This window comes from Vitis riparia, chromosome 16 (assembly GCF_004353265.1).
Source record: "Vitis riparia cultivar Riparia Gloire de Montpellier isolate 1030 chromosome 16, EGFV_Vit.rip_1.0, whole genome shotgun sequence".
Lineage (NCBI taxonomy): Eukaryota > Viridiplantae > Streptophyta > Magnoliopsida > Vitales > Vitaceae > Vitis > Vitis riparia.
The window spans coordinates 13,780,068-13,794,510 of NC_048446.1; the positions used below are offsets into that span (position 1 = coordinate 13,780,068).

At 29.7% G+C, this 14,443-nt stretch overlaps 1 protein-coding gene across 1 annotated transcript; it reads left to right on the plus strand.

Annotated features, from left to right (window-relative positions):
• Positions 1-966: 966 nt before the first annotated feature.
• On the plus strand, positions 967-2,807 carry LOC117934313 (stilbene synthase 3-like). Its single transcript, XM_034855999.1, has 2 exons — positions 967-1,194; positions 1,677-2,807. The coding sequence occupies exons 1-2, from the start codon at positions 1,014-1,016 to the stop codon at positions 2,648-2,650; spliced, it is 1,155 nt and encodes a 384-aa protein (XP_034711890.1). The 5' UTR covers positions 967-1,013; the 3' UTR covers positions 2,651-2,807.
• Positions 2,808-14,443: the final 11,636 nt, after the last annotated feature.

Below are 14,443 nucleotides of genomic sequence, written 5' to 3' on the forward strand. Positions count from 1 at the left end.
AGTTACCTACATTTTTTTTCCCATTTTAGGTATAGATATATATATATAGGATGAAATCGCAACTTTAAGCTTAGAATGCAAGATTTTGTTTTCATTAATTAATGCTTGCTTTGTGGTGCTTTGTGGTGTTTGTTTTTTTGCCTGAATAAAAAAAGCCAAAATATTTGACTTTTTTTATTCAGCTAAAAGTAACCTGTTGACATCATCCAAGATAACTAAAATGAACCTATTGATAACAAGTTTACTTTAGTTATGTTGGACAATGTCAACATGTTACCTTTAATTGAATAGAAAAAGCCAAATATTCAGCCAAAAAACAAACACCAAACCTAGATTTTTCTATATACTTACAAGAATAAAGATTAAAATTTCCATAGATACCAAATCAATATGGTTATTTTTCCCCCTTTTTCAAATAACTAAATATAAGATAGTTGAAAATAAAGTCTTTTATTTAAAACTTATATTTCATATAATAAATCACTAAATAACACTTGTAGCTTATTGATTAGATTTTAATGACTTATATTATATTCTTACATCAAAGTAAAAATATAAACGGTCAATAAGAATTAAACAAATATTATTTTTTATGATTTAGTTAATTCAACCATAAAAATAAGTATAAAAAGGAAAAATATTGAATCAACAAGAAAAAAAAAAGTAGGAATAATATTAAATAAGATTTTTTTTTTAAATTTATAGAGGGGCCAAATTATTTGTAAGGGCTTTTTTTAAAAAAAAAAAATTTGGAAAAAAATTTACATGTAAGAGAATTTTTATTTATTTATTTATTTATTTATTTATAGGAAAATTGAGGGAGGTGGGCATGTGCGCCCCGCCAACCCCCCCACCTGCCCCCCCCCCCCCCCCCCCCCCCCCCCACCCTTGGCTGGCTCCGCCAGTGCCCACCACATATTCTATAAATTCTTTTCCCTTGATTTGAACCTCCCTCCAGTACTTCTTCTATTTCCTTTCGTTTTACAGCTTAGTTTCATAAGCAGTACTGATCCATGGCCTCAGTGGAGGAAATTAGAAGAAATGCCCAGTGGCCCCGCGGCCCCGCCACCATTCTAGCCATTGGCACAGCACTCCCGGATAACTGCTTTCCCCAGGCTGAATTTCCTGATTTTTTCTTTCGGGTCACCAAGAGCGAGCACTTGACTCAATTGAAAGAAAAGTTCAAGCTGATTTGTAAGTCTCTAATATTATAGTAATATGATGCTCACTGAATGCATATGTGTGCAATGAGACAAAATGAGGTAATTTATATATACGAAGCAATTGAGACTCTTGAAGATTTTTTTATTTTTTCATTTTTTATTATTTATGAAATGATAAATAAAATCAGCATTTTAAGCATTAGAAAGTATGAAGAAAATAGAAAGGATAAATTAATTTATCTTAAAGGGAGGTCTCTAAATTTCCTTATTAGACTTTCTGCAATTGAGGCCAGATTTTATATAGGCCACTCCATGTTTATGCATGTTCAATGATTGTTTTTTTTTTTTTTTCAAGTTAAATTAATTTATAAGTTGCTTAATTTTAGTTTTGATATGAGCATCATTTCAGGTGTTTAAGAATAGTTGTGCAATTGGAAGCTATTAGATTTCTTTACCAAGTTAGTGGAAGTGTTGCTCTATTGAAACATAATGCCCATTAAACACTATTTTCAGGTGAGAAAACAATGATTAAGAAACGTTACATGCATCTGAATGAAAAAATGATTAAAGAGAATCCAAATATAGGCGCCTCCTTGGATGCTCGTCAAGATATTGCCAACGTTGAGGTACCAAAACTGGGTAAAATTGCAGCAGTAAACGCCATCGGAGAGTGGAGACAGCCCAAATCTAGGATCACACATCTTGTATTCTGTACAACCACGAGCTTACACATGCCTGGTGCCGACTATCAACTTGCTAAGATCCTAGGTCTTGAACCAAAGGTTAAACGGGTGATGTTGTACCTTCAAGGTTGCTTTGGTGGTGGGACTGCCCTCCGAATGGCTAAAGATCTAGCAGAGAACAACGTAGGTGCTCGTGTTCTTGTAGTATGTTCTGAAATCATAACATCCACTTTCCGTAAGCCTTCTGAGATCGAAGTAGAAAATTTAGTAGGCCAAGCTCTTTTTGGTGATGGAGCCGCAGCTCTAATTGTGGGATCAGATCCAGATACCTTAATCGAACGACCATTATTCCAGATCATCTCCGCAGATCAAATGTTCATCCCTGATTCAGAGAATGCAATTGAAGGGCATGTTTGTGAAATGGGCCTTGTTGTTAATTTGGCAAAAAATGTGCCAAACCTAATTTTTGAGTGCATAGACAAATGCATGGTTGAAGCTTTCGGTCCCCTTGGTATTAATGATTGGAACTCATTATTTTTTATCATTCACCCAGGTGGTCGGGCAATTCTTGATCAAATCGAAGCAAAACTCAGCTTAGAAAAGGAAAAACTCGAAGTTAGTAGGCATGTGCTAAGGGAGTATGGAAATATTGTGAGTTCATGCGTGTTCTTTGTCATGGATGAGATGAGAAAAAAGTCTTTCAAAGAAGAAAAGGCTACTACAGGGGAGGGATTGGAGTGGGGAGTTTTGTTGGGGTTTGGACCAGGCTTGACAGTGGAGACGGTTGTGCTACGTAGTCAGTGACCATCAATCATGACTGATTTACCAATGAATAAGGGTAGAACCAAATAAGAACAACAGAGATTGTCATGAATTGTAATATGATTAAGGTTCGAGAGTGCCATAAATTATCTTCTTCCATGTTATCTTCAAGTTAAATATCTAAAATCTACGCTTTTCATTTCATATAACCATATTTAACGAATATTTTCCTTTCTAAAGAGAATGGAAGTTGCTGTGTTTGTTTTCCTTTCTAATATGGGTTGGTTGATTGAGCATCAAGTTTATTTTCCTCAAGTCAACCAAACTCAATAATCAGCTCAATTTTCATTCCAAGTTCAACTAAACTCAGGTTAGAAAATATGTTTTCGAGTTTGGTCAAGTTGGATAGGTTAAAAGGATTAGGTAGGTCATTAAATTGGGTGTCGAGTTAAGGTTGAAAACAAAGTAATTGAATTTTTATTTATTAAATAAATAAATAATTCTAAAATTAAAATCAAATTTTATCAACTTAATATTAACTTACATTTGTTAAACGTTGAACTAGGAATTGAGTATCAAAATTTTAATCTAAATGTTACACTAATATGCAGTAAAAATGTATATCAAAACCAATCTACAAAACTTGTATTAATAATATAAATTTAACATCTATTTCAATAATTTTTTTTACCAAATGACCTATAATGAAGGGGTAAAATAAGGTTATCCACCCATTGATTATAGAGATATGTCAATAACAAGATTTTTGTGAAATATAGAATTTAGTCATGTGTGAACTATATATCACTACTACAAAAATAATTTATGGTGTCACTTTTAAAATAATGACACCATATGGCTTAAAATCAATAAAGGTGACACATCATATAAAAATTTTCAATTAAGATAGATGATATTAATTTTAAGTTTATAGTGTCAATTTTTGAAAAGTGACACCATATAAAATATAAATTTTAAACTACTATAACTTAATGAGCCCACTTTAATAATAATAGTATATAAAAAAACTCATTGTTTCCACATACCCACAATCTAAAAAAATTTCATTCTATAACCCTAACCATAATTTTCTTTTACCTCTTCTCACACCCATAGTTAATAGACAACTGCTCTTCTCTACTTCGTGAACTCTTAGGTAACCCAAAATCTCTTAGATCTATCATTTTCATTTTATTTTTTATTAATATCAAAATCTTTATTAGCACGATTGATTTATATTCATTGAAAATCTCATTCCATAACCTTAACCATAATTTTCTTCAACCTTTTCTCACACCCATAGTTAACGTACACAACTATTCTTCTCTATTTCGTGGACTCTCAGGTAACCCAAAATCTCTTAGATCTAATGTCAAAATCTTTATTAACATAATTGATTTATATTCTTTGATTTGGTATATTTATAACGTGGATTGTGTAAATAGTGTTTTTTTTATCGAGTTGTAGGAAAATAAAAATTAGGTTTAACATTTCACCATATCTTTTGTTTTATTGTTAAACCGATAAACCCCAAAATGAATGAAAATAAGATAAATGAATGATTTTTTAATATCTTTCATACTCAAAATGAGGGATAAACATTTTATAGTATGAAATTTTCTTTTGATCTTACAAGAAATTTCCTTTGACGAGACTTTCTGTTTGTTTTCAAGGAATATTATAGTATATTGTGATGAAGATATTAATTGGTGATATTTGGAAAATAATTTTTTAGAAAGTTATTCTTAATATTGTCATCTCCTACAAAAGGAAAAATGAAATAGTTTCCATATCATGTTGGAATTAACAATGAATAATTAATTTGATTTTTTATTTATTAATGTAAATGATTTTTTTAAAATTTAAATATGAATGAAAATTTTTATAATTATAAAAATGATCAAATCTTATATTTTGATTTTTTTTAATTCTTTTACATGGTATTATGGTTAATATCTCATCTTGTTCTATTCATATTTTTTATATTCTTAAAATATGTTTTTTGTTTTTACCTTTTTTTCTTATTATTTTTATGTGTTGACCAAAATTTTGAATTTCCCTTTCAAGGTTAGAAAATTTCTATAAAATCCTTTTATTACATAAAATTTTCAATTCCTTCCATATATACATACATACATATATATATATATATATATATATATATATATATATATTATATATATATATATATATATATATATATATATATATATATGTATATATATTTTAAAGAAGATGTTTTATAATTTTCTTTTTATTTTTATTGAAGTTTCCTTTAATCAGACTGTTTGTTTATTTTCTAAGAATATTATAGTATGTTGTGATGAAAATATTGGTTGGTCATATTTGGAAAATAATTTTTGAGAAAATTATTCTCAATAGTGTCATCTCCCGCAAAAGGATTCTAAAACTATGTTTTATTTTTGTCTTCTTTTCTTATTGTTTTTATATGCATTAACCAACTTTGGAGTAATTTGAAATTGATGACGAAATTTTCCTTTCAAGGTTAGGAAATTTCCATAAAATCATTTTATTACAAAAAATTTTCCAATTCCTTCCATAAAGCTCTTCATTTTCTTCATTTTTTTTTTGAAAAAGATGTTTGATAATTTATTGATCTAAAGAATATTAAAAGTAAAAAATTTTAAATATTGAATATCTTTTCCTTTGATGTTTTTAATTTTTTATTATTTTTATTTGAACATATTTTTCATATCCAAATTTTTTTATTAATTATTTTAATTAGAAAAAAGAAATATCAATTGGAGTTATGACTGAAAAATCAATAATTTTTATGAAAAGTTCTTTAATTCTCTCTCATACTATTTTTTCTCTTAACATTTTTTAATAATAAATTACGTTTTTCGTCTTATTTACACCATTTTCATGCTTGTTATAGTATCATGTCCTATCATATTAGTAGTTGAAAACATTTTTTATATTTTGTTACTAAAATTTTATTTTATATAATTGAGATGAAATTTAATGGACATTGTTATTTCACAAAATGAACATTAAAAAAACTATTGAAATTAAGATTATCCTTCCAAGAAATAAAATATATATATATATATATATATATATATATATATATATATATAAAGAATTAAATGTTAAAAATGATTTTTTTTTTTAAAAATGAATTATAAAAAATAAATTTTAAAAGTGCAGATTTTAAGTGGAAGATTAGTATTTTCTAAAATTTTAGATTTATATTTTGATTTTGTAGTTTTGATTTATTTTTTATTTTCTTGAATTGTTTTTATTTAAGTTCAAATATAACTACTTTGTTATGAGATTCATTAAAGAGATAATTGTTGATTCTACAGTTATTGCATTAAAGGTTTTACTCATTTAATGAATTGTACATAGTTTCATACTTCCAATTATTGTGATATTAATGTTGTTTTCATTTGATTCAGTTTGATGATAAATAAATAAATAAATAAACATATTCTTAAGTACAATTTAATGAAATTAGAGGAGATTGATTACTTTTGTGTTATGACTAATCATGAATTATGTTGATGTATCTTGATCATGTATGGTGAGTCCCTTAGTTGTTATATGAATTTTCCATTAGTATTTTATGACATTACTTATTATTTAGAAACTATTTTTATATCAAAATGGGAAAAAGAAAAAAAATAAAACATTAGTACTTAGATTTGTTTATTTTTTTTATAACATTAATTAATTTTTATTTTCAATAAGAACTCTAAAACTCATTAAACTATGAAATGCAGGATACACTCTTAGAAGGACAGTATGAAGAATAAAAAGAAAGGAGAAAGAGGCAACAAGATTTTGGGTTTTTGGATGTGACTCTTATGCCATACATTATAGGACATAAATGTTACTTTATTTGGTATTGAGAATTTTGGGTTTTTGGATGCAACTCTTGTGTCATTTTATGGTTAGCCAGTTTTATGCATATGAAATGCAGGTATACATGAAAGATGGGATGCTTAACATTTCTAAATCATGTTTTAATATGCATTCACTTTTCTTTTTTAGTTTTGGTGGGTTTGATGTACTATCGTTTTGTGAACACATTTGATATACAAATATTACTAGATGATGCAATATATTATAGGTTAATCCATAAGCATTACGAAAATATAAGTTAAATGTGATATGATTATTATATTTGTGGACAAAATATGAACAGGTTGATCTTATTTATTGACAGGCTAATCAACAAAAAACAATCATATCTTCCATAATCATTTATAATGATGTGGTGCTATAATTCAAAGGTGATGCATTTAACATGATACTATAACTCAAAGGCGATGCATTTAATACGACACCTTATATATCTCACATAACTCTATAACAAATTAAGCATCACTAAAAATATATGGTGTCTCTTCTAAATGTGTCACCATTTATTTGTTTTGGTGTCGCTTCCAAATACGTCACCAATTGGCACCCTCTATGGTGTCAGTGGATAAATATTTATAGTGACTCATTATAAATGTCACCATATATCTTTTTAAGTGTATATTCTCAAATAAATGAACTTACCCACTCATTGATTAGTGTGCATATCAATAACATGATACTTAAGTGAAATATTAAATTTTTTAATGGGCAAACTATCCTTCAAATAAAGTAAGGACATGTATCATTGAGGCCCATAAAAAGAAGATTTTTCTTTCATATCAAATAGAAATAAATCAATCAACTTTAATAATTTAAAATATAATTATTAATTAATTAATTTTGGATAATTATAATCAAAATAATTATCATAATACCAATAATTATTCCTACAAAAATTAAGGGGTTAATATTGAATGAAATATCCTAATCATATAAAGGAGCGAGTCTCCTTACTTTTAAAGCACATTTGCACACTTCTAGACTACCGCACTTCAAAAGGGCTACAAAATGCACACCCTAAAACTTAAAATAAGCTCTTTAAGAAGGTTTGATAATTTGAAAAATGAGTTTGATGATTCAAAATTTTCAAGAACAAGTTTTAATCCTCTTCAAAGTCAAGTCGCAAGCTTCTTCAAATCTAAGACTAACCATTCATGACCACGGTTGGTAATGTTGTTCAACTCAATCCAAATCCCAGGTCAAACATTCATGTCATCTATTAATGTTGTTCAAGTCACAAAGGTGCAAGTTTGTTAATTCAATATTAGGCTTCTTCACGCCTTTAATTCACAATTTTGAAGAAATAAATCATAAAATAGCATAGAGATTGTACTCCTATTTTTTAAAATTAATAAAGATTTCAATTTGCTTAAATTTATAGCTTTCAGAAAATTGAATGCTCACAAATTTCTTAAACATATGGTAGGACAATCCTTCCCTCTCTTCTCTTCCTTCCTAGCATAAACAATCTACACTACATAGAATCTCAAAAAAGCTCATCCAATAAAAGAGTTAAATTTGTTTGGTCCACTCTTATTAAAGTACCACCTCTAAGGTAAGTCTAGTCTCATGATTTCAAGTAAAGTGAAGATTACTTCTCAAACTCAAATACAAGCTAGCTCTTTTCAGATTCAGTTGTCAAATTTGAAGCAACTCCACTTAAGAACCATTTTATTTACTTCAACTCCTTAGGGGTAACGAAGAATGATAAACTCTCACCACTCCTTTCCATCTCTCAAGAAACATCTTCAAAACACAAGTCCTCACCAAAGTAAAAAAGGAAACAAGTATACATGACAATGAATCTATGCTTGCATTTGCATGTGGATCTCCACAAGAGGCTCTTGCAACACCAAATAGTGCTATCATGTTAATCATGGTTGTTGAAGCATATTCTACTAAAGAGCAAGTTCAAGAAGGGTTACAATTATCTTATAAAAAACAATCAAAAGAAAAATGTTGAGATTAATATACTCTTCCACAAGCTTAAACTCATGGCAAGGCAAACAAGCAATGGCACACATCTAAATTAAAATGCATCTTAAGAAAGCCTTAAAACCTGATATAAATGAAAATATTCCACAAAAGGCATCAAGTGTCTTCATATTGGTTTATTTCAATAAATCAACTTAAAGACCTAATCACACAAACAGTAACCAAAATATTTAATAATGGATCTTATGCTCTTTTGGCATATGCAAGATCATATATATAAATAATTGCATTACTACAAATGTTAGTAAGCTTCTGATCACTAAAATTTCAATATTTTGATAGGAAAAACCTAATGTAGCATATTACTCACTTTGTGAGAAATTCTATAATAAAAGGAACCTTTAGTCAAGAAATTTGTTTGCTAGCTTATTAAAATCATGTTATGCTTTCAATTGGTATGGTTGACTCTATAGATAGTAATTAAGAGCAAACTTTCTAAAGCACTATGCATAATAATTGTTGGATAGAAAAGATAGAAAAAATGGAGCATGCTACTCTATCTTAGAGACGACAAAAATATATGCCAATTTTTAATTTTAAAGTTTTAAGGTGTTTTAGGACATACTTTAGAATTGGATGTTCTCTAATCCTTTTCCAAGTTGATGAAGAGTACCTTGAAGAACAGACATCTTTCACCTAATGACTACCTTTAGGTCATGGTATAAAGAGAAGTGTGAGTTCTCTTTCACAATGGATGGTGGCTAAGGCTTTCTTGTTAAAGAATGGAAGATGAAGATTTGTCTTTCTCTAAACCTTGAGAGGGTTTATATACATCACTAGTGGGCTTAAGTGACTAGGGCTCATCATTTGGACTCAAGTCACTTAATCTAACTCATTGGGTTTTATTTACTTAATTGATCTATTAGATGAACTCCAATTAATTAAATAGTCCAAGTAAAAATCATAAGTAGTGTAATTATAAACACTTGTACAATCTTTTTCTTATATCTAAGCACCCCTATGCACATATATAATTAATTAAATAATTCCCTTAGATCATGTGCCACATAGGAGTATGAGTTCCCACAAAAAAATAGTAGCTTCCTTATAATTGAATTCTAAAATTGACTTAACATTTCACTAAAGAGAAAGTCAACAACAATCCAGTATCATGGAAATTAAATTGAGAGAAAATTAGTTAATTATTATTTAGTTAATTTCTCAAGTTCGTGACCTAGTAATTCATTGCATGCAAGTTTCTCATAAACTGATGTCCATAATCTAATGAGGTATGAGATATCAACCCCCTTAAGATTATCTCTCTAATCATTGAGTCTCAAATCCACCTATATCATGATCAATTGACATACTCTTGTCCATAAAGAACATATTGCAAACTCCACTAAAGGAATAACTGTGACTATATATTGCATGATCATAAATGCTTAGGATCACCCAATGGAAGATACATAGTGTTTCAAACCCAAAAGATATCATGGTATCTCTATTGAGAATATCTATCATTACTTGATTATATCATTAGTGACATAATTCATAAAAAATATATGATCACATTAGGATCTCACTTGTAGGTCTAAGTCATTGATGACCTAAGAATTAGTTCAATGTTCTCTCAAAGTTAAGAACTCATGAAACATAGTAGCTTGGAGTAGTCATGACAGCTTGGTAGTTATCTAGTCATGACTCTCTGTAGGTTTGATTGAATGTGTAACCATACACACTACTACACTTATTATTGGAAACCATTTGGATGACCAAGACTTCAGAGGTAGTGCACTTCTAATGGATTGCAAAAGACCATGAACTAGCCATTAACAACTTATCACCTTGTAAGGAACCCATGATTTGAATATTTTATGTAACTCTCAATGCTCTCAAGTCATGTAAAATGATACCAGTGATATAGAGATGAATGCTCCAATAAATCAAATGAATAATTCTAGTAGGATAGAACATAATAGATATCATATATAATGAATCAAATTGTGATATCATGTTACTAGTTTAAGGGGGTTTCTCCTAATAATGGTTGCATGTTTAAACTTACTAGTACTTAATATTAAAAAAATGAATTGGTGATTTGAGACATCAATAGATAAAGAAAATTTAAGTCTTAATTAAGAAAAAAAATTGTCTAAAAGTTCTACCATCAAAATTTGTAATGAAGAACTTATTTGGAAAACTCACTTTATCTTGTAAGGAATTAAACCAAAAACTTTTGAAGAATTGACTACACAAACAAATGATATGGAGCTTAGTATAATAATCCATGCAAGTAAAAATGGCTCTTGAAAAGCATGAAGATCACACAAGTGGGAGGCATAATATCAATAATAAAGAGGAAGATGAAGTAACATCAAACTTAACTACAGTGGTTATCATAGCCACATACTTAATAATGCTCCAAGAATAGAAAAAAAAAAAAAAAAAAAACTTACAAGCCACTACAATGGTTGTCATACCCACACACTTAAAATCCATATACTTTTTCATAAGTTAAATAATTATTTCTTGAAATGACCATTTTACTTGTTAGGTTAATAACACTTATTGACAATTTTTTTTTAGCGTGAGAATTGATTTGACACCAATAAAATAAGAAATTTTAAAAATTAAAAATACAATTAAAACTAAGAAAACTTTAAATCTAAAAATATAAAAATAAAATCTTAACTTTCACTTTGCTAAAAGACATTACCAAAAAATATTGATATCGGGAAAGAGTTGAAAATACAATGGAAGTTAATATTTTATTTTAAAAAAGTTTAAGTTTTTTTTTTTTTTGTTTTAATTGTATTTAATTTCTAAGTATTTTAGTTTTGGTTGTATTTTAAAATTTTTTAAATCTCTTATTTTATTGTTGAAGTCAACTAACAAAATTTTTATTCAATTTTATTAAAAAAGATGAAAAGATGAATGAGTTTATATAATATAGGATATAAAATCATTATTAATTAGAGAATTAGAAAGATTTTATTTGTCACTTAAGGATCCTAGAGAAGTTTTCCAAAATGATTTGTATCTTATATTATATAATAAAAATTTTATAATACATTTATTTGTAATATACTTTTATCAAATTAAAATGATAAATTAATTTTTTTTTATAATTCTACTTAATATTATCAAGTAAAAGGGTATTTCATGAAATATTTATTTAACTTATGAAAAAGTGCATGTATTTTAAAATATTTTTAAATGGATGAAGATAAAACTAAGTTATAAAAGTTAAGATTCCTTTCCCTATATTTTTTCGAATTAGTGAGTTAAAACTCACTTTTCCCAACTTCCTTCACATTTGAGGGGTTTGACAACTTCACAATTAACTCAAACTTAGCTTGATCAATTTCAATACCCTTTTTTAAAATTACATGTCCCAATACAATCCCTTGGTTGACCATAAAGTAACACGATTATCATTAAAAGCCAAGCCTTTTTCTACGCACTTTTGAAGCACGTGATAAAGATTTTCCAAACATATATTGAAATTAGGTCCAAAAACCATAAAATCATCCATAAATAGCTCCATGGTTCTTTCTAAAAATTAAGAGGATATGCTAATAATACATCTTTAGAAATTTACAAGTGCACTACTGATTACTACTCAAAAAGTGCTATTTGATAGCCTTTTAATTAATCCTTTTAAACACTTTTGAGTAGTAGTTAGTGCCTTTTAACCCAATTAGCATGTTAAGGCCCCTTTCAATCAATTCTAATCAAAAAGTGTAAGTTTTGGTGTTTTTGTTAGTATTTTGATCACCAAAGCATTGTGAGATTGAGGAGAGTTATATGGAATCCTTGGCAAGCAATGGGAAGCTCAGAGGCATGAAGAATCACAACCTTGAAGCTCTTATGCCATAAGCAAAGTGGAAATGCAAAAGGGGAAGCAAAGAGGATTCAGCCGTGGAGCACTCTTGATGACAGTCACTGCAGCTAATTTTGGAGCCCTTCCCGAAGTCCATTTCCTGCATACAATATGTCATTTGAAAGCTTGGGAAGTCAACAATCCAATGCCTCAAACCGTGTGCAATTTGGATCTGAAATGAGGAAGCTACAGCCGTTGGAAGATAACTGCTCCAAGCTGAAGGAAGAAAGACTTCAGTAAAGTGCTGCGAAATCAGCACTTTTGTTGCGGAATGGTTTCGCAGCCCTTTTTGTACAGTGCTATGGAGTTCCCCTGAAGCTTCACGCCGCGATGGAAGCCAAACACCTCAAGTTGGAAGTTCGCTTTGCAAAGGTGTTGAAGCAGCTGGCTGCTATGAAGGAATTTCGCAGCTCCTCTTGTGCACCTGCGAAATTTCGCAGACCTCATCTTTCACCTGCGAAGTGGTCCTTAGTGCTTCCTGATATTTGTAACCGACTCTTGGAGATATTTTTCATTAGATTTTTGTTGCCTAAATGCCTAAATTCTCCTTGTAAGTCACCAATGATAGTTTTCCTTAGCTTTTAAGTTAGGAATTTAGCAAAATACCATGGGATAGCTGTAATTGGGATTTTTGGTATAAAAGAGAGCCCGAGGAGCCTGTTCTAAGGGTGTTCTGGTGTTGAACCTTTTGTAAGTTCCAAAGAAAGAAATACAAAGAGCTTTAGCTCTTCACTACCTTACCTTCTCTCTTTGTATTTTAATATTTTTACTAAGTTATGCACTCTCTGAGGAATCTTCCCCAGAGAATGAGTAGCTAAACCTCTTAGTTCCTTGGAGTTAAGGTTGCCGGGAAAGGTTCCAAGTGCATCAATCAGAAGCTTTGTGGTTTCAGCTATGAATGAAGAGTAAGTGTGTCCCGTGAATGGTTGCTAATGTTTTTAGTTAACTTAAAACACCTTGGAGTCACCTGGGCCAACACTTGGTAAGGCAAGTGATCTCTAACCGTAGAGATGCACTAGTTTACCCCTTGCGAGCCTTTGGTAGGTGACTTGAAGGTAGGATTTTCTAGAATAGCCAACACTTGGTAAGCTTTTGGACTCCTAGGAGACATCCATTAGTTACCTCTTGTGAGCTTTTGACGGGTAATCCAAGGTTAAAGATCACCTTGAATGGTAAAGGCTAGTGAGAGGCTCAAACCATTGCAAGTTGTATCAGTGAGAGAATTAAAGCTGAAATCCAATTAAGGGATGCATTTATGCAGCACCTGTTAGGGAATTGACTTTATGTTAATTCTCTAATGTGAGGAATTGAACCAAGTGACCGGAGCTATGCTTTTGCATGAGAAACCTCCCCTGTATACCTGAATCTCCAAGGAATGCTTTTCTTCTTAAGTTATTTTCATCACTTGTTGTGTTGTTAATCTAAGTCCAAACCTTTTTCAACCAAAGTTTGTGTTTTATTTCTTAAGCTAATCTTGAAATGAAACAACACCAATTCACTTTGAATTGGTATCATTTTTTACTTGAGTGTCCTTCCCAGTGGAACGATCCTAGAGCCACTATGCTATAGTAGCTTTGTATTTGCTACCCTAGTTCATGGTGTTATAGGTTAAAAATTTTGTTGATTACACCTGCCATCAAGGAGCACCAGCTGGACATACATCAGCTGAGACACCAATTAGGCATGAATCAACTACATAGTCTGAATGACATTCTTTGATAAGAATATATCCTAATAGGATGAGTGAATGTTATTTTATCCCATTCTTTTAAAGTTATAACAACATGAAAATTATCTAGAATAGTCATCCAGGAAACAATTAAAGAGATATCAATTACTCATTTCTAGTGTTTGATCAAGGAAAGAAAAAGTTTAGGAAAATATACCTTTCTTGTCACAACTTTTAACTTTCTATAATCCATGCACACGCTCCATCCGATAGTCAATCTTGTAGGAATGGCATCACTAAAATCATTAAGTCAATCTCTACAATGACTAATAGCATTTATCCTCCTAGAATCATAGAAAACATTTCTTTAATAAATCTAATGATTTTTTAAAATCAAGAAAGTCAAGGACACAACAATGGACTAATTATTATCGATTTTTGTTGATCACTCTAAAAT

Coding starts and splice junctions, on each gene's coding strand:
- LOC117934313 (XM_034855999.1), top strand. CDS start 1,014: ATGGCCTCAGTGGAGGAAATTAGAAGAAATGCCCAGTGGCCCCGCGGC. Junction 1,195..1,676: donor AGAAAAGTTCAAGCTGATTT/GTAAGTCTCTAA, acceptor CACTATTTTCAG/GTGAGAAAACAATGATTAAG.